The following is a 20691-nucleotide window of genomic DNA, read 5'->3' on the forward strand; positions in this document are numbered from 1 at the left end:
AAAGTTCGGGCCAGAATTGTCCCTCGACCTAAAATTTATGCTTTTTTTTTTAATTAACCCGAATTTCTAACATATTGCCTTGTCTGCCACTTGAGATGAATATTTAGCGGAGCCTTGTCTTTTCGGGTATGATGAGCAGATGATATTAAGTTTCTTATGCACCAGAGAACATGGAGAGTCTATGCTGGTATAGCCCATGTAGCATGGACACGTTTAGGAGGCCGACGTGTCGGTGTCCGACACGTGACACGTGTCTGACGCATTCTGACACGCGGTCAACAGGTGTCGAAAATCCGACACGCGGTCAACGCGCCGGACACGTTGCCGACACGCGAGTCCGGAATCCCGGCACGCAATTCCGATACGCACGGGGTCAAATTTATAAATTTTCAAAAAATTAGGGGTCAAAGTGTAAATTTATATAAAAAAAAAAAAGAAAAGGGTGAAAGAAAATCCTAATCTTCTATTCTCATCTTCATAGTGCCTTCATTCACGCTCTGTACTCCCTCCCCCTCTCGATTCTCGATGTCTCTTCTTTGCTCGCACTAACAATGTCTGCCGAGGAGGAGGCCTTGAAGAGGAACACCGGTTGCGTCTATCTCCTCACCGTTTCTCATCTTCTTCCTTCGCATCCTCCCGAATCCCCACCCTCAGACCCTGGACTCACCAACACCCTCCTCCGTTTCATGGACCAAGAACTCCTCTAGTAGACAGCTCCTCCTCTCCCTCCCGATGCGCGCCATTATTTTTATTATTATTTATTTTTCCAGGACACGAAGTAAATTCTAGGCTTTTTATTATTATTTATTTTATTTGTTGATTTAAATCAAATTTAAAAATAATAATTTATAATGTATATATAAAAATATATATTTAACATACGTGTCCCAACGTGTCGGAATTCTCTATTTTATGAGAAATGACGTGTTGCGTGGCGTGTCGTTTCGTGTCCCGTGTCGGTGTCGGTGTCGGTGTCGGTGCTACATAGGGTATAACATCTTCATATCCACAAAATGACTTGATTAGCATTGCTTCAGCAATTTTCACTCTAGCGAATTCGCTGTACTGTATGAATGAATCCGAATCAATGTCATGCCCCACGAACATTGCCGTTGCACACGCAGATGTACGCTCGAACACAATCTCAAGACAGATTTCCAAGGCACTCTGTCAAATAGACGAGATTGTGCGAGAGAGAATTGTGCTGGTGTCTATGCCGACTCGGCCCAATGAAAAGGTCTGATATGCTCAAGGTCAGGGCGGGCGACTACCTATCAAACCCTCTGAAGTTTTCTGAGACTCAATGGAGTTCACTTCGGCAGAAGTGCACTTATCCGAAGGAAGGTGATGCTTGAGTCAGTTTCCGGTGAACATGGCAGTCGAGCCACAACATTCAGAGACTCCAGAACCTCAAGATCTTGGGTCACATAGCTATGGCTTGTCCATTTTAGATTCCAAGTTCCTTCGCACAGCTAAAATCCAGATGAGAAGGTTAGGTTCAGTTCTTTCAGTTCAGTCCCTTTTTTGGTCAAGCCCATCAGAGAGATTACTATATCCTATCCTGCACATGCTAAATACTCTGTTGACGTCCTCAAAGCAGTTTTTCATAGGCAGACCATTGTTCCGCGACTTACTTCCTTTCCTTTTCTCATTCAATACCACCAACAAACTTGCCGAACCTGTGCCCTCCTGCCCATCTAGATAGCTCTAATTACTACTAAAATGTGAGGGAACAAAGTACTTCCCACGATCTGAGACTAAAGCTCAATAGAAGAAGAGAGGAGTAAAACAGAGAATGGAGTGTACAGAAGTAACCTTTCACATATATGTATAACGAAGTAGTACATCATGCGTAATTTCTTGTCATGAAGTTATTCACAAGATTGATGAGGCAGAATGGCTGGCATCAAAGAGAAGAAACATCAATAACTTCAACTGGGAGGTTTATGGATAAACACAATGCACTATGAGTCCACGACCAGCTAAGCAGGAAACATTTATCAGGACACACTATGCTCCATCAGCTGCAGCAACTTCTTTAGGGGCAGGCTTCTCAGAAGTCTCGCCGTTCTTAGCCTCGGCCTCCTTTATCTTCCCGAAGATAAATGCTTTCTTCTCCAGAAGAGCTTCGATTTTGCCATTGATCTTCTCAAGCTTACACTTCAACCTACCGATGTCCTTGTACTTGTATTTCCCACATTCTTTCTTTTTTTCGCCCTTATCCTTCCCATCTTTCTCCTTCTTTTCCTTCCCTTCCTTATGTTTCCACTTCTTCTTCTTCTCTGCTTCTCCCTCCGACTTGCCGAGATCCTCTTCTACAGTGACTTCCCTCGATATGACACCTGGGCATCCTTCTGTCTCCTCCTCATCCTCCTTCGAATCATCACCGCCTCCTTTTTCCTCGTCGGTTTTGTCCATGTGCTTCTTCTCTTTCTTCCTTTTATCTTTTTTGTTCTTCCTTTTCTCTTCCTTTTCCGTATCTTCAGCTTATGTTCCCTCACCAGATTTAGAGCACTTCTTGTCCTTCTTCTTCTTCTTCTTCTTCTCTTTCTTGTCCTTTTTCTTCTCCTCTTCTTCCTCCTCATCAGCTTCAGGTTTCTTCTTCTTTTTTTCCTCTTTCTTATCCTTTTTCTTTTTCTCTTCCTCTCCCTTCTCCTTTCCATCTACTATTTCCTTGCCTTTCTCTTCTTTCTCGGTCTCTTCATGCTCCTCAAGTTTGTCGCTTGATTCATCATGACACTTTTTCTTCTCCTCGTTCGAAACCTTCTCTCCGTCTTTTGTTATTTCCTCTTTGTCTTCATCCCTCGTCTCCTTCTCTGCACAGTTTCCTTCCTCCCCTTCCTCAGCTTTTTGTTCCTTTGCCATGTCTTCCTTCTGGTGTGGTGGATTGGATCTCTCGATGAACTCATAAGGTGATCCAATCTCCTCGATCTTCTCTTCCTTGAAGTCACTAATCAACACATCCCTGTTTTCTGTTTTGGCATTGAGCTCTTCATTTTTCACCGGTACTTCTCCTTTGATGGTGGATATGCATTTCTCTTCCATGGCGATTTCCTTGCTGAAGTTCAAGATTTGAGCTGCCGTCCCTAAAATTCACAAAGGCAAAAAGGCACAGTCAGCCACTGAGAATCCAGGAAGTAATCTAATGCGGGTGATTATGCAACATTTCACAGGTGACACTGAAAGAACATTATTAGACAAAGCAGTTCAGCATCCTCACACGCTATCGAGAAACTGACTGTGTATGAAGAACAATCGACTAGCAGACGCAGATAGTCAACAAAGAGAAAAGTTGAATGGCAAGAAAAACAATCGGAATGCATAGAACATCCGGGGTTCAAAACTGTGGTTTAAAGTTTGTACACCATTAATTATCTTCTAATGTTGATTCACCTGCCCTATTTTAACTAGCATAAGCCTAAGTGAAAACTTCCTCAATCCAGAGATTGAACACGATAATGAATCCTCCAATTATAATCCGAAAGTCGGGGTGTGTATCTCATAGAATTGATGAGTCACTGGGCTTTGAAGGGTAAGATCATGACAAACTAAGTAGCCAATCAAGCAAGATAATCATCAATAGTATGACAGGAGAAATTCACCAGACAACATAAGCAGAAAGTAACGATTGCTGGCGAAAAACCAGAAGCGAAGACCAGCTTGTAAAGCTATACCTTGCACTGAATCATCCCAACCCCAGAAATTCGCAACAAACTCATAACCACCCCACAAAACGATTAGCACAGAGCTAACAGAAGAAAAAAGAAACTTTGACTGAAGCAAAGATCGACATCACTGAAGCTCGTAAATCAAAGTCCGAACAACGACTGGCCAAAGTTCAACAGAGAATCAGCGAAGATCTCTGTTCTGTCTCAGTTCCGAAATCATCAAACACAGACCCACGACAAAGAATCAGAATCAGAGACTAAATCTAATGCAAAAACCAAGAAACCCGGAGCATCATCTAACAGACACGGCCGGCGACCAAGAATCAGAAAACCCGTTTTCTTGCGTACCTTCGCGCCTTCTCCGACGAAGAGTGATCGATCAAGAAATCTTGAGAGCCTCGGGCTTGATGTTGGGGGTGTGCAAAGTTCGCTCGTTTCACAATAGATTGAAGCCTTTAAATAGACAAGAACACGAGTTGGAAAAGGTCGCGAATTGGGTCGCGAAGTAAAGTGGGGTCACATGCAGAGACGGAAGAAAAACTTGCAGGCCAAGAAACGCGCGAGACACGCTGCCCGCGACACGCAGCGACGTCGGTTGGTTGCTCTCTTTCCCGCGGTCTAAGGACAAAGAAAAACTAGGATCTTTAAAGCTTTCTCCGTAGATCTGACTTTGTGGAAGGAGGAGGACCATGTATACTGGTCGACCGACCCAATCTAACTAACGCTTCTCTTTCAGTCGTTGTCAAGACAATGTCATGCGAAAGCATCTCAAAAGGACGAGGTTCTTGCCTGCTGGTCCTCAACCGCTAAGCAATATGGTGAATGTGTGTAGGTGAGAAAGATCTTTCGAAAGGATGACGTTGAACCAGCCCTTCTGTAGCCTTCCTTTGGTTGACTTTTTAAAAAATAGGAAAAAGTAACCCAAAAAAAAAGTCCTAATCTATTTTGCATTTGTACCAATTTAGTCATAAACTTTTCAATTTGACCAATTTAGTACTAAATCTTTTCGTATTAATACCAATTCAGTTCATCCGTTCAATTTAGGCCGAAAATCGCTGACGTGGACGCCGACGGTCCTATGTGGCACCGTTGTAGGACAGCTGGCGCTGACGCTGACAAAATTTATAATTTTTTAATAATTTTTTTCAGATTTTTTTAATGTCTTTTTTCTTTTTTTCTCTTTTTTTTCTTTTCCCAAAACTGGTTGGCCAGCGAGGTCACCGATTGACCATCGCCGACCACGGGTGAGGGTCGTCGGGCCCTCACCAGCCACTGGCAATGGCGTTGGGCCCTCACCTAGATCTAGGTGAGGGCAACGCCCTCGCCGGCCAACGGATGAGGGTTTCGGCCCTCGCTTGCCCGACGCCGTCGTCTGTTGGTTGGTGAGGCCGCTGCGGCCTCACCTGTGGCCGGTGAGGGTGCGGGGGCCCTCGCCTGTGGCCGGCGAGGTTGTTAGTTCTGGGAAAAGAAAAAAAAGAAAAAAAAAATTAAAAAATCTGAAAATATTTATTTAAAAAATTATAAAATTTATCCACGTCAGCGCCGGCGGTGCCACGTAGGGCCGCCGGGGTCCACGTCAACGGTTTTCGGCCCAAATTAGACGAATGGATTGAATTGGTACAAATATGAAAAGATTTAGGACTAAATTGGTCCAATTGAAAGGTGTAGGACTGAATTGATATCAATAAAATAGGTTTATGACTTTTTTGGTATTTTTCCCTTAAAAAATATTACAGGTTGCTTGACAATGAATTTATTTGCTCTTTATATATATAAGATATTTATAAATGCCTGCGGAGGTCGCTGGCCCTGGGTGAGGGTGGTCGGCCCTTGCCGGCCCTAGTCAAGGGTCGGCAACCCTCACTGGGCCAAGGTGAGGGCACCCAGATTTGGGCGACCGGCCCTCACCTAGGGCTGGCGACCATTGCCCCACCCTGGGCGAGGCCTTGCTGGCCTAGGCGAGGGCCAATGACCCTTGCTAGGCCCAAGTGACGCATTGTCGGCCCTCGTTTTGGGTTGGCAATGTTCACTTAGATCTGGGTTAAATCTAAGCAATGCTTGGGGTCGACGACCCTCGCCTAGGGATGGTGAGGCCTTGCTCGGGGCTGGCGAGGTCTGGTGACCTCCGCCGGCCCCTTTGGCGACCTTCGCAACCCCTTCGGCAATGGGCGTGGCGCCCACCGGCAAAGCTCCTTCTCTCTCTCTCTTCAATTTTGTTTTGTCTTTTTTAATTTTTAGCCTTTTTAGTTTTTTAATTTAAGTAAGATTTGAATAAAATAATAATAAATGCCACGTAAGAGGGAGAAGTTCATTTAAAAATGCCACGTCAACATTTTCCAGTTAGACAAATTGACGATGTTATTTTTAATACTTAATTTGATAAGTTTTAAAACTGGATTGTATTTTTTGAAAGTTTTAAGACTCAATTGCACTTTCACAATAAATTTTAAGATTTCTAGTGAATATATCTCAAGAAAAAACTAGGATCTTTAAGCTTCTCTCTAAATGTGACTTTGTGGAAGGAGAATGACCATGTAACTGGTCGACCAACCCAATCTAATCTTCCCGTCATTGTCAATAGTTTCTAGTTAGACAAATTGACGATGTTATTTTTAGGACCGGTTCCAAAAATTGGAACCGAGAACCGCCATCGGTTCGCGGTCCGGTTCTCGGGTGGATCCATGGAACTGGCCCCACTAAGTTTTCTTAGACAAATAAAAATCGACCGGTCTAATTTTTGCCCGTTAGTGGATTGTGTTCACAATAAGATTCGTCACAAAGTTCACAACTTCACAAGCTTCACAACAAATACATCCGTAGCCTATATTATATATCACACGTGAGAGTTTGCCACAAGTTCACAATAGTCAGCAAGCAAACAAAACAATAACTCTCCTATTTTATTTTTAAAATTTTTTTTGATCAGATTTTTTAATTAAAAAAAATAAAATATATTATTATTATATTAACTGGTCGACCAACCCAATCTAATGCTTCTCTTCCCGTCATTAGTCAATACAATGTTCATGTGACAGTAACTCATAGGATGAGGTTCTTGCTTGCTGGTCCTTAACCCCTAAGCAAATGGTGAAAATGTTTGTAGGTGAGAAAGATCTTTCTAAAGATGACGTTTTTTTTTTGGCAAATCTAAAGATGACGTTGAACCAGCACTTCTATGGCCTTCCTTTCATTGATTTCTTTTTCTAAAATATCACTCGTTATTTATGCATGGTTTTTATGTTGGACTTCCTAATATCTTGCTCATTTTGTGAGTGTGTCCATATGTTAGTCAAATTTTCGCATGCCACTCTTAATCCAGCTCACACCATTTCGTGTGTGTATCCAACTCATTAGTCAAATTTCCAGTGCCACTCTTAAATCCAATTTGCACGTACATATAATCTCTCTTCATTTATAAACTTAAACTTTTGAGTTGGACATCATTCAAAATTTTTTATTGGACCTTGTAAAAAACAAACGCCACGATTTTTTTTTCTTTTCGATAAAAAGCCGTAGTTATTCTGGCATGATTTTACTCATGTCGATCGCCAACGCTGCAACCCACTCGCCCAGGCAAAACCTAATTTAGCACGACAACAATGAATCTATTTAAAGAATATTGGTTGATGGAGCAACTTTGTTAAAAAAAACCATCATATTAATATGTTCAAACGAGTATTCATAACTATAGTTGCTCAATGGAGGTTGAAAGCTCACTTTGTTAAGGAGTCCTTTCTCTGTCTTGAGTTGAAATCGTTTGCGACGGTAGTGCGCCAGAGCTAGACATCGTATCGTAAGGATGTGGATCTTACCTCTTCGACAACCCATGAGTACGATGGCGTCACGCTGATTAGCTTGCTCAAACCGAACATTTCGCTGCAGATATGTTTCAACCCAGGAGATTGCTGTCCAGATAGCTCATACTCACTTCTGCTGTGCGGAACAGACATGCTTAGTGCGGGGGATTTGCTTGCGACCCAAGTTAGCTCGTTCTCCGTTTTGCCGTGCAGGAAAAGGGAACGATTGCTATTGGTTTGCTTGCGGAAGAGACAAGTGCACGTCTTGGTCGTTGACTTCTAGTTGCAGTATCTAAGCACAAGCATAATCTATTCTATAGCACGTCACGTCAAATTTCGATTGGGGCCCGTTAGGGAGTTGCTCTGGACGTTGTCATATTTGCGACAGGACCCATGCCATAATAACGATGCTAAGGGAACGCCCAACGACTCCGACACCCATGAATGGAGGAGGAGGAGGAGAAAATATTCGGTGGTTGCTAATCACCGCATCACCCACTTACGTGGCGTGATTGAGCCCGCGTGGCTCCACTCAAAATGTGCCACGTGTCATTTGAACTGGAACGATAAAAAGAGACCCAAAGTAAGAGAACATCGGTGTGTTTGGGAGAAACGTCCATGAATGCGAAGTACCTTAAGGGTTTTCATGCAATGCAAATTGTGTTTGGTGAACACTACATGTTTTGGGTTTTAGCTTAGCACAATGGCAAAGGATCTCTTGAAAAAATAGCAGACTGATGGAGCAACCTTGTTGAGACCATTACATCAGTATGTCGAGAGGATTGTTCACGAGCATCAGCACTCAGTCGAGGTGGAAGCTTAGTTTGTTAAGGATTCCTCTTGGATCTCAAGATTGAAATCGTTTCGACGGTAGCGCGCCGACTAGATATCATATCGTAAAGATCGAGCTTACGTCTTAAAAAGTTACAGGGACCATGGCAATGCGCTTATTAGCTATACATATGATTTGTCCAATAAGTTGCTACTCAGTTAGCTCATTCTCACTTTTGCCGTCCGGAAAAAGGAACTATTGGATTGGTTATGCAATGCACTCCCAAAATCAAGCATGACATATGTTATAACATATCCACATGCACGTACTTTTTTTGTAATATACAGGATCCAATATAAAACGTTTCGAGATACATACAAGTATATATCATCATTTTCCTCAAAGATACGGCATAAAAAGTCGGGCGCTACTAAAGTATTTTTTTGTGAATTTAGCAACAGTATTGGACACGGAAGTCTGATTTAAAATCTTGTAAATACCCGTTTACATGAAAGCACGATTATTTTACTAGACAGGTAGATACTAGAACATGGTGAAAAAGAAAAATGGCCGATTCAAATCGATAGCTCTAGTTACTACTAAAACGTGAGAGAACGAGTTCTTCCCAGGATCTGAGACTAAAGCTCAATAGCAGAAGAAGAGAGAAGAGAAGCAGAAAACGGAGTGTACAAAAGTGACCTCAATGTAATACGTATAACGAAGTAGTACATCATGCATGAACCCTTGTCCTGAAGTTATTCACAAGATTGATAAGGCAAAATGGCTGGCATCAAAGAGAAGAAACATGAACACACTGCACTATGACTATGAGTACATGACCAAACATGGTCGACAGAAGCTTATGTGGGGAACATCTACCAGGGAGGCACTATGCTCCATCAGCTGCAGCAACTTCTTTAGGGCCGGGCTTCTCGGAAGTCTCGCCGTTCTTAGCCTCCGCCTCCTTTAGTTTCCGGGAGATAAATGCTTTCTTCTCCAGAAGAGCTTCGATTTTGTAATTGATCTTCTCAAGCTTTTGCTTCAACATGCCAATGTCCTTGTACATCTCCTCTTCCTCCTGAGCAGTTTTGGGTTTCTTCTTCTTCTTCTTCTTCTTCCTTTCCTCTTTCTCTTCCTTTCCCTTCTCTTGTCCGTCAACTATTTCCTTGCTTTTCTCTTCTTTCTTGTTCTCTTCATCCTCCTCAAGTTTGTCGCCTATTTCACCATGACATTCTTTCTTCTCCTCGTTCAAAACCTTCTCTCCATCTTTTGTTATTTCCTCTGTCTTCATCCCTATCTCCTTCTCCGCATAGTGCAATTCCTCCCCTTCCTCAGCTTTTTGTTGCTTTGCCATGTCTTCCTTCTGGCGTGGTGGATTGGATCTCTCAATGAACTTTCTGAAGTTTGAGATTTGAGCTACTGTCCCTAAATTTCACAAAGGCAAAGGCATTTCAGCAACTGAGAATCCAGGAAGTAATCTAATGCGGGTGATTATGCAGCATTTTACAGGTGACACTGATAGAACACTACTTAGACAAAGAAGTTCGGCATCCTCATACGCTATCAAGAAACTGAAGAAATGAAGAACAATCACTTAGCAAACGGAGAGATTCGACAAAGAGAAAATTTAAAAGGCAAGAAAAACAATCGGAATGCACAGAACATTTGGGATCAAGCAGAACTAAGAAAGGAACAATCGCCGGTTAAAACCAGAAGGGAACACCAGCTTGTAAAGCGATGCCTTGCACTGAATTTTACCCAAACCCTGTAAATTCCCGACAAGCTCAAACCACCCAACATAACGATTAGCACAGATCCAACAAAAATAAACGAAACTTTGATTGAAGCAAAGACTGACATCAACGAAGCCCGTAAATCAAAGTACGAACAACGAATGCCCAAAGTTCAACAAATGATCAGCGAAGATTACTGTCACAGTTCCGAAATCATCAAAGAAAGACCCCCGACAAGAAATCAGTCAGGGACTAAAAAAACTAATGCAGAACCAAGAAATCGGAGCATCTAACAGACACCGATGCGACAAAGAATCAGATGTCCGTTTTCTTGTGTACCTTCTCGTCTTCTCCAATGAAGAGTGGTCGATCAAGAAAAGAGGGTCCTATGGGGTCAATCTAGATTCTAGAGAGCGTCGGGTTTTCTCAGGATTTTGAGGATGTGAAGTTTGCTCCTTTAACATTAGATTGAGAGGCCTTAAATAGACAAAAATTTGAATTGGAAAAGGTTGAATCCTCAAGTAAAGTGATGTCATATGCAGAGAAGAAGAAAACTTTAGACAAGAACGTGCAAGACACACTGCCTCGACAAGCACCGTCATTGGTTTCTCTTTTGACAGCTGTTCAGGCATTTCTAAAATCCTACACCGGCTAGCCAGGAAGGATAACAAACCTGTGGATAAAATATCATATCTGTAAGCCTCTCCTTAGATAGGAAGGTAAGTAACTGGAGGAGGTCATGTCCGGTTCAATGTTTTTCCTTTGTTATTGTCAAACAATGTGATAGCAACTCCAAGGTTGAGGTTCTAGCTGGTTCTTAAAAGCAAATGACCAATGTGCAGGTGAGGAAGATCTTTCCGAAGATCATTGAACCAGATCCATCTATAGCCTTCCTTTCATTGGATTCATCCGCCAAAGATGTGGACAGGAGCAAGAAAGCCAATGCATAATAACCCCAAGGAGCTCAACTCCATAGTTTTTATCGGGCCTGTAGAAAACGGAACGCCATAAATACACAAACCCGACAGTATAGGTATTGCGACACGATTTCACTCGCCTCGATAGCCAATCCTCTGATGGCCTAACCGACCGCGTCCAGCAAAAACCCAGTTTAGCACAACGAGGAAGAACCTTTACAGAAAACAACGATAGATGGAACAACCTCGTCGAGATCATTACTTTAGTATGTTAAAAAGAGAGGTCGTATCTACGGGCACTTGGTCGAGGTGGAAGCTAAGCATGTTGAGGACTCCCTTTCAGTCTCGAGACCGAAATCACTTGCAATGGTAGCGCACCAACTAGATATAATACCGAAAACATGAAGCTTACCCCCCAAGATAACAAGCTATGAGTCTCGAGTACAATGGCATTACTCTAATTACCTTGCTCGGAACTGGACACTCTGCAAGCAGATGTGCCTAGTCCAGGAGATTGCTACCCAGTTAGCTAATCCCCCATTTTTTGCTGCTCGGAGAACGGTACTATTGGTTTACTTATGCAATGCGGCCCACAGAATCCAGCATGACGTACATTGGCGGTTAACCGGGGAAGACATGTCTGTCTTTGTCGTTGACTTTCAGTTCCAGGATCAAAGCACAAGCATAAACTTTGATTATCTTTCCGTACCGTACTCCAGCTCGGTGGTTTCCACCGCCTGTCCAGAGTGAAGCCCCGGGAGTCATAATATGATTTTGAAGCAAATTTAGTTATTAGTAAAGCTGGCCTCCTCTGTCCCTCCGGACCAAAAAAGGCGGTACTCTACTTTTATATTTTGGTTAATACTACGAAAAACTCCACACCTAGGTATATATATGATAAATTTATCCCAAACTAATTTTTGGATCACCAAAAACCCAGATATAATTGGGACAAAGATAAGTGGTTTTTGAATTAGGCCGATTTTGAAGCAAATTTAGTTTAAAGCGCCTCCTCTCGACCAAAAGGCGGACTCTACTTTTTATTTTGATTAATACTACGTACTATGTGATAATTTATCCCAAACTAATTTTGAATCACCAAAAATAGACAAATTTCTCAAACTAATTTTTGGGTCATCAAAAACTCCAAACTAATACACGTGGGACACATTTACCCTCCTTTAATTTCCGTCAAATTTTACTGTGAAATTGCTGTAACTTTCCGATTCACTTCATCGATTAAATTCCGGGATTACATCTTTGCACGTTTTCAAGCCTTGTCGTCGGTTAAATTCCAGCACAGTTTATGTACGTGTGTTGCTGTGAAAGTGGCTATATTTTCAAGTTTTGTCGTCAATTAAATTCCGGCACGGTTTGTACGTTCGAAGTTCGAAGTAAATGTTCATAGTTATTTTTTGTCTGCCTGCATATTTCCTATCTGGAATCGTCACAGAACCTATCTTCTCTCGTTAAAAGCCGAAAAAAAAATAACTTTAAGTGAAAGATGTTTCGTCGTGGGAGAAATTCTGGCGAAACAATAACACGTCCAATCGGATTGGACGTGTTAGGGATTTACTCCGGGCTTTATCTACGCATACAAACACGCACACAAAACTTTAATAATGGACGACGCTCCTCAGAAAATCAATACATTACAATAAGAAGATAAAAATAGTCAATCGATTGAGAAATCAGAAGGATATTTGCCATAGGGACCCCACGCCACAAAAACGATGCCAACTTGCCAAGGGAAGGCCCAACAAATTAATTCTCAACTCCCGAACTATTTTACCAAAAAAAAACTCCCAAACTAAGGTGCGTTCGGGAGAGATTTTGCCAAACGCCCGCAAATGCAAAGTACGTTAAAGGATTTTTCATGTAAGGCAAATTGTGTTTTATATGCTTTGGGTTTCCTGCAAAGAATTTTTAAGATGGAACAGAAAAAGAATAGGACGATGGGAAGTACAAACAGGATGACAAAGGAAAGCAAACCCGGAAGTAATCGGAGCCGGAGAGGATCAAACCGTCGAGGCGAGGCTAAGGGTCACAAGACCTCGGCGGCCTTGCCCGAGGTCATGCGAACCTAGATCTCATGCGACCTCGGGGTGGCCTAGGTGACACGAGGCCGTGGGTCACGTGACCTCGATGGCCCTGGCTTGAGGTCGATAGCTCTCATGCGACCTCGAGCAGCCCGGGAAAGCGGCACCGAGGGTTGCACGACCTCGACGGCCCTGGCTCAAGGTCGTGCATCCTAGGGCGAAGGGGGGCCAAGCGGACCTGATCTCGCACGACCTCGGGTGTTCCAAGCGAGGACACAGGCCAAAGGGTTATGTGACCTCGGCGAGAATCTGGGAGCTGATAGGTGAGTTTGGTGGTAAACAGTAGGATTTGAGGGCAAAAACAAGAATGCGAAATAATTAGTAAGGGAAAAGTTGGGAGGAAAAAAAAAATCATCAATCGCTAAATAGCATTCCGAAAATGTCGAAGTAGAAATGTTGGGTGGGACCGTGGGAGTTGCATTGGGTGAAGGGACTTAGGAGCCTGCTAATTTGGTTACGAGACATTCAAGAATGCTGAACCAAACACTTCAATTTTGGCACCAAGGCCTCTGCGGAGGCCCAAAAAACCTTTGGTAATGCTCCACTAAACGCAACCAACCAGTATCTATATGCTTATACCTTTTTTAATAATTTACAACGTCAAAATTATATTCTTCGAGATAAAGACGGATATATATATCATCATTTTCCTTGGAAGTACATTACAACAATTCGGCACAACTATAATAAAATCGTCAAATAATGTTGTCATGATCTTGGGTCAATTGTATTTTAAACCAAAAAAGCATACATTTTATAAAAGAGCCATTTAAATTACAACATTTTACAAAAATATCATATCTAATAACTTAGTTTAGTTACTAATCCATGCCATCTAATAAGAAATCACAAGAACACTATAATTTTCTAGAGGAATATGAAATAAAATAATGGCATAAAAATGATTATTGACATGTTACATCATTAATTGACTAAAGAGGGGGCACAAAATAAGTTCCAAATTGAAGTAGTTTTACCCAAGTATAATACGTCGTGTGTTTCTATACGTATAGTTTAGTTTACTCTAAAAGAACGATTAATTTTTCTTAAGTTTAGCAATAGCAACGAAGACGTAATTTTGATTTAAAATCTACGAGGAAATGTGTGGTTTGGGTGACTACGATTATTTTACAGATAGATAAATACTAGAACATTGTGAAAAAGAAAATGGCCCATTCAAATTGATAGCTCGAATTACTACTAAAATGTGAGAGAACAAGTGCTTCCCACGATCTGAGATTAAAGCTCAATAGAAGAAGAGAGAAGAGTACAACAGGAAGCGGAGTGTGCAGAAGTGACCTCCACATATAACGTATAACTAACGAAGTAGTACATCACGCATCAGTTCTGGTCCTGAAGTTATTTCACAAGATTGGTAGGGACAATATGGATGGCATCAAAGAGAAGAAACATCAGCGATTTCAATTTATGCATAAACACACCGTGCTATGAGTCCGAGGCCGAACATCGTCGACAGAAGCTGACCGGGAAACGTTTATCAGGACGCACTATGCTGCATCGGTTGCAGCAACTTCTTTAGGGGCAGGCTCCTGAGAAGCCTCGCCGTTCTTCTTTGCCTCGGCGTCCTTCATTTTCCCGAAGATGAATGCTTTCTTCTCCAGAAGAGCTTCAATTTTGCCATTGATCTTCTCGAGCTTATGCTTCAACTTACCAATGTCCTTGTACTTGTCCTTGCCACATTCTTCTTTCTTCTTTTCGCACTTGTCCTTCTTATCTTTCCCCTTCTTTTCCTTCCCTTCCTTATGTTTCCACCACTTCTTGTTCTCTGTTTCTCCCTCCGACTTGCCGAGATCCTCTTCTACGGCGACTTCCCTCGATACGACATCGGTGCATCCTTCTGTCTCCTCCTCATCCTCCTTCGAATCATCACCGCCTCCTTTTTCCTCGTCGGTTTTGTCCTTGTGCTTCTTCTCTTTCTTCTTCTTATCTCCTTTCTTCTCCTTTTTCTCTTCCTTTTCGGTATCTTCAGCTTCGGTTCCCTCACCAGATTCAGAGCACTTCTTTTCCTTCTTCTTCTTCTTCTCTTTCTTGTCCTTCTTTTTCTTCTCCTCTTCTTCCTCATCAGCTTCGGGCTTCTTCTTTTTTTCCTCTTTCTTATCCTTTTTCTTTTTCTCTTCCTCTCCCTTCTCCTTTCCATCCACTATTTCCTTGCTTTTCTCTTCTTTCTTGGTCTCTTCATGCTCCTCAAGTTTGTCGCTTGATTCATCATGACACTCTTTCTTCTCCTCGTTCGAAACCTTCTCTCCATCTTTTGTTATTTCCTCTTTGTCTTCATCCTTCGTCTCCTTCTCTGCACAGTTTCCTTCCTCAGCTTTTTGTTCCTTTGCCATGTCTTCCTTCTGGTGTGGTGGATTGGATCTCTCGATGAACTCATAAGGTGATCCAATCTCCTCGATCTTCTCTTCCTTGAAGTCAGTAATCAACACATCCCTGTTTTCTGTTTTGGCATCGAGCTCTTCATTTTTCAGTGGCACTTGTCCTTTTATGGTGGATTCGCATTTCTCTTCCATGTTGATTTCCTTGCTGAAGTTCGAGATTTGAGCTCCTGTCCCTGAATTTCACAAAGGCAAAGGCACAGTTCAGCCACTGAGAATCCAGGAAGTAATCTAATGCGGGTGATTGTGCGACATGTCACAGGTGACACTGAAAGAGCATTATGAGACAAAGAAGTCCGGCATCCTCATACGCTATCAACATACCGACGAAATGAAGAACAATCGGTTAGCAAATGGAGAGATACGACCAAGACGAAAGTTTAAAGGTAGCAAAAACAATCGGAATGCATAGAACAAGTGGGGATCAGAACGGCGGTTCCAAGTTTGTACACCGTTGATTGTCTTCTGATGTTGATTCACTTGGCCTATTCTAACTAGCATAACCAATCCAGAGATTGAACATGATAATGAACCCTCTTATTATAATCCAGTAAGTCAGGGTGCGTATCTCGTAGAATTTATGAATCACTATGATTTAGAGGGTAAGATAATGACAAATTAAGTAGGCAATCAAGCAAAACAATCATTAATAAGAAGACAGGAGAAACTTGTCCAGCCAACATAGAACGAAAGGAACAATTGCTGGCCAAAACCCAGAAGGGAAGACCAGCCTGTAAAGCTATACCTTGCACTGAATTATCCCACAACCTCAGCAATTCTCAACCAGCTCAAACCACCCAACAAAGCATTAGCACAGAGCTAACCCAAGAAAACGTCACTTTGATTGAAGAAAAGACTGGCACCAATTAAGCTCGTAAATCAAAGTTCAAAGTCCGCACAACGACTGGCCAAAGTTCAACAAAGACTGCGAACATCTCTGTTCTGTCTTGGTTCCGAAATCATCAAACACAGACCCACGACAACGAATCAGAGGTTAAAATCTAATGCAAAACCAAGAAACCGGAGCATCTAACAGACACCGACGGCAACAAAGAATCAGAAGTCCGTTTTCTTGCGTACCTTCGCTTCTTCTCCGACGGAGAGTGATCGATCAAGAAATGTAGAGAGCCTCGGGTTTCCTAAGGGTGTTGGGGATGCAATGTTTGCTCCTTAAAAATTAGATTGAAGCCTTTAAATAGACAAAAGTATGAGCTGGAAAAGGTCGCGCATTGGGTCGCGAAGTAAAGTGGGGTCACATGCAGAGGAGGAGCAAGAAATTTTAGGCAAGAACGCGCGAGACACGCTGCCCCGACACGCACCGACGTCGGTCGCCCTCCTTCCCGCGGTTAAGGACAAGAAGACTACTAGGATCTTTAAGCTTCCCTAGATGTGACTTTGTGGAAGGAGGAGGACCATGCAACTGGTCAACCTACCCAAAGGACTGGGTTGGAGATGGATAGGTGCTAAGTAACCGGGGGAGGAGGACATGTCCCCATTGAATGCTTCTCTTCTATCACTAGTCAAACAACGTGGTAGCAACTCGAAGGATGAGGTGTTTGCTGGTCCTTAGCCGCCTAGCAAAGTGGTGAATGTGTAGGCGAGGAAGATCTTTCCAAAGATTAAAAGGTTGAATCAGCACCTTCCATAGCCCTTCCTTGCATATTCCCATCGCCCCAAAGATGTGGACAGGAGCAAGAAAGCCAATGCAAAGAGTTTTCACTGGGCCTTGTAAAAGAGAAGACGCTATTGCTCAATCCCCCCGACGCCCCGCAAAAGCTTTAGTTTAGCACAATGGGGAAGGATCTCTTGGAAAAAATAGCAGACTGATGGAGCAACCTTGTTAAGACCATTGCATCAGTATTTCGAGAGGAGTACTCGTGAGCATCCACGCTCGGTCGAATTGGAAGCTTAGTTTGTTAAGGAGTCCTCTTGGATCTCGAGATTGAAATCACTTTATGCGCCGAATTGATATCATACTATAAGGATCGAGCTTACGTCTTATAAAGTTATGGGTAAGATGGCAATGCACTAATTAGTTTTACATATGATTATTCCAATAGATTGCTACTCGGTTAATAAGCTCATTCCCACTTTTGTTGTCCTTGTCCCGAAAAAAGGAACTATTAATTTTGTGAGATTTTGATGGGACTACTATCAATTATTCTAAACAAAATAGGGCACTATCAATTGTTCTAAGGTAAATAGGGCAGGAGCTCTTGTTATGATGTTAATGTGAGATTTTGGTGGGACTACTAGCAACTATTTTAAAAGCTTAAATTATCAGGTAAAAGCGTGGTTTACTATTTAATTATTTTATCAGGTTTGCTTATGCAATGCAGTCCCCAAAATCTAGCATGACATATATTGTAACGTATCCACATGCAGATACCTTTCTTGTAATAATAGGCAAGATGGAAAAATAAATGGTTCGAGATACATACAAGAATATATCATCATTTTCCTTAAAAATACATAAAAAAAAGTTGGGCACTACTATAATCGAATTCATGATTGTGCATTGATTGTATTATACACGAGAAAACCTACATTTTAAAATAATACGTCACGAAATAAAAAAAAAATAATCTTACTTTGAGCATATAAATGATTCTTGACATGTTACATCATTAGTCGACTAAAGAAAGGACATGAAATAAGTTCACAATTGCAGTACTTTTATCCGAATATAATACGTCATGTGTAGTGTGCGTGTATGATGTTGTTTACTCTAAAGGAACGAACATTTTTTCATAAGTTCAGCAATGGCGCCAGACACGAAATTTTGATTTAAAATCTCGCAAATACCTGTATTTAACATAAAAGCAGGATTAGTTTACTAGACAGATGAATGCTAGAACATGGTAAAATAGGAAAAATGGCCTATTCAAAAATCGATAGCTCTAATTACTACCAAAAGGTGAGAGAACGAGTACTTCCCACGGTCCGAGACTAGAGCTCAATAGCAGAAGAGAGAAGAGTAAAACAGAAAAAACGGAGTGCACCAAAGCGACCTCCATGCAATACGTATAACGAAGTAGTGGATCGTGCAGTAGCTCTGGTCCACGAGATTGATGAGGCAAAGATGGCTGTGGCATCGAAGAGAAGAAACATCATTGGACTCCAGCTGGGTGGTTTACGCACAGAGACAAATGCACTACGAGTCCCACGACCAAACATGGTCGACAGAAGCAATGGGGGGAAACATTTACCAGGGAGGCACTATACTGCATCAGCTGCAGCAACCTCTTTAGGGGCAGGCTTCTTGGAAGGCTTGCTATTCTCAACCGCCTTTACTTTTGGGAAAAATGACACAAATGGTTCATTAACTTTGTCCCAACCATGAATTTTTAATTTGTTCAATGTGATCCCCGAATTTTATCTCAATGTACAATGTTGTTCCCAAACTTTTAAATTGTTCAATGTGATCTCTATATTTTTTTGTGCATATTCAATTTAGTCCTTTGACCATATGAAAATGTTCAATGTTGTCCTTCCATTTGAACATGTTCAATTTAGTCATTTGACCATATGAAAATGTTCAATGTTGTCCTTCCATTTGAACATGTTCAAATGGAAGGACAACATTGAACATTTTCCATATAGCTCAGGAACTAAATTGAACATATTCTAAAAATTCATGAATCATATCTCACATTTGTCCAAAGTTTAGAAATTATTTATGTCATTATCCTTTAATTTTGCGTTTTTGTAATATAGGCCGCAACAAAGATGTAAAGTGGAAGGCCCAAGTTAAACTCTGGACGCCAACGCCCATGAAGAGCAAGTGCTGGACAGATGCAAGCCAGTTGACTGTTCCGGCCCAAACCGCATTCAACGAACTAGAGGTACGAGACGACTTACCCACATGCAAATACCTCTTTTAGTAATTATAATACACGATCCAGAAATTATTATATGGTTCGGATACAAACGGATGTATACCGTCATTTTCCTTAAGGTGGGTTAAAAAGATTCGGCGTCGCTACATTAGAGTCGCCAAATGACGTTGAGTCATGATTCTACGTCAATTGTATTATGAACGAGAAAAGCTTATATTTTAGAATAGAGCTATTTAGATTTACAACATCTGTTTCGTTGGAAAAGGCCGTATCTAATTACGTGAACGTGGAATATCATCAATCATGTTTTTGACCGAGTTAGTTAAGATTCATGCATTCCCAAGCGGTTTGGAGCCCCTCTTTTTGTCGCACGTTCGAATCCCCCCGGTTGCTCCTCGTGATCACGAACTCCTGTGTCGCTTATGGTGTAGGAATTAGTCTCGCTTTATTCCGACTTGCATGCGGTGGTGCGACGGCGACGGGCTCGCTCAAAATGAGCAACAATTACTAGAAGTGTGCAAAACGGACAGCTCAAACCGGGAATTGCCAGACCGAACCGGTCTAGCTGGTTTGGTTCGATTCCCGGGAGTGTCGATCTGATTCCCAGTTCCTAAAAGTGGAACCGGTGTCCGGGCAATTTAGTTCCCAGTTCCAAAGGGAACCAGACCGACTATATGGACTTTTTTTATTTTTTTATTTCTTTAACAAAATTAATAAGATGTAAACTAAACCCTAAATGAAACACGTTTTTTATTCGTCTTTTTAATTTAAGGATTATTGCATACATATCACTTAAATCAACACAAAAAGATGAAATCAAGAAGTGGGAAAAAAAAAGTGATCGGTTTCATTAGACCGGACCGGACCACCGGTCTCCGGTTCTTAATTTTGGGAACTGATCCTCCCAACCCGGTTTCCGATTTTAAGCTGAAATCAGATCAAACCAAGAACCGATTATCCCTAACAATTATAGCTGAAACCGAACATTCCGATCGTGAGGTGCGAAAATCTTACGGTTGGATCGAAATGGAGTTATCATGCCGGTCGTCCTTTCTGACTCTTCTCACTGACTGGTGTTACCCCACGAGTTATCAACAATATAGAATTGCGCGGGGTAGGAGAAGGGAAGTACATTCGACGGGCCTCTTCCCCAACCACATTCCGGGATTGGGGTAGTTGGACTGCCCATGTCGCCAGTTGATGTACTATCGACTTCTCATTTTTGTCGTTTTCCTATTATTTTTCCTTGATTTTTTCCCTCCAAAGATTGACTTCTTGGTCGATCCCTCTACTAGCCAACGTTACAAAAAGAAAACGACAAAAAAAAGGGGGAAAAACAAAGGAAGAAGTTGGCTCTTCTTCCTCTCACCATGCTGTCTCCCTCCCGAGTCTCAAATATCTAATGTATACTTTACAAAATAGAAGTAGTCTTTTTTATGCAAAAAGAGGAGTGATATCGTATAAAGAGAA

General features: G+C 41.9%; 2 protein-coding genes and 1 pseudogene across 3 annotated transcripts; all 3 read right to left on the reverse strand.

Moving 5' to 3' along the window:
* Positions 1-1803: 1803 nt before the first annotated feature.
* Positions 1804-4302, reverse strand: LOC115683288 (uncharacterized; annotated as a pseudogene).
* Positions 4303-8924: 4622 nt separating this feature from the next.
* Positions 8925-10568, reverse strand: LOC130139048 (protein PXR1-like). The gene is made up of 2 exons (XM_056315171.1): positions 10310-10568; positions 8925-9662 (listed from the first exon to the last, which is right to left on the reverse strand). Exon 2 carries the CDS (start codon positions 9589-9591, stop codon positions 9127-9129), a length of 465 nt encoding a protein of 154 aa, XP_056171146.1. The 5' UTR covers positions 9592-9662; positions 10310-10568; the 3' UTR covers positions 8925-9126.
* Positions 10569-14180: 3612 nt separating this feature from the next.
* Positions 14181-16615, reverse strand: LOC115683289 (uncharacterized). Of its 2 annotated transcripts, none has more exons than XM_030607757.2 (2): positions 16463-16615; positions 14181-15558 (listed from the first exon to the last, which is right to left on the reverse strand). In XM_030607757.2, exon 2 carries the CDS (start codon positions 15515-15517, stop codon positions 14495-14497), a length of 1023 nt encoding a protein of 340 aa, XP_030463617.2. In that variant the 5' UTR covers positions 15518-15558; positions 16463-16615; the 3' UTR covers positions 14181-14494. The 2 variants fall into 2 exon arrangements, with proteins under 2 accessions (XP_030463617.2, XP_056171145.1); XM_056315170.1 differs by lacking the exon at positions 16463-16615 and adding an exon at positions 16128-16441.
* Positions 16616-20691: the final 4076 nt, after the last annotated feature.

Source organism: Syzygium oleosum, unplaced genomic scaffold (assembly GCF_021117445.2).
Source record: "Syzygium oleosum isolate NSW1041296 unplaced genomic scaffold, Sole_v2.1 Sole_v2.10, whole genome shotgun sequence".
Classification (NCBI taxonomy): Eukaryota; Viridiplantae; Streptophyta; class Magnoliopsida; order Myrtales; family Myrtaceae; genus Syzygium; species Syzygium oleosum.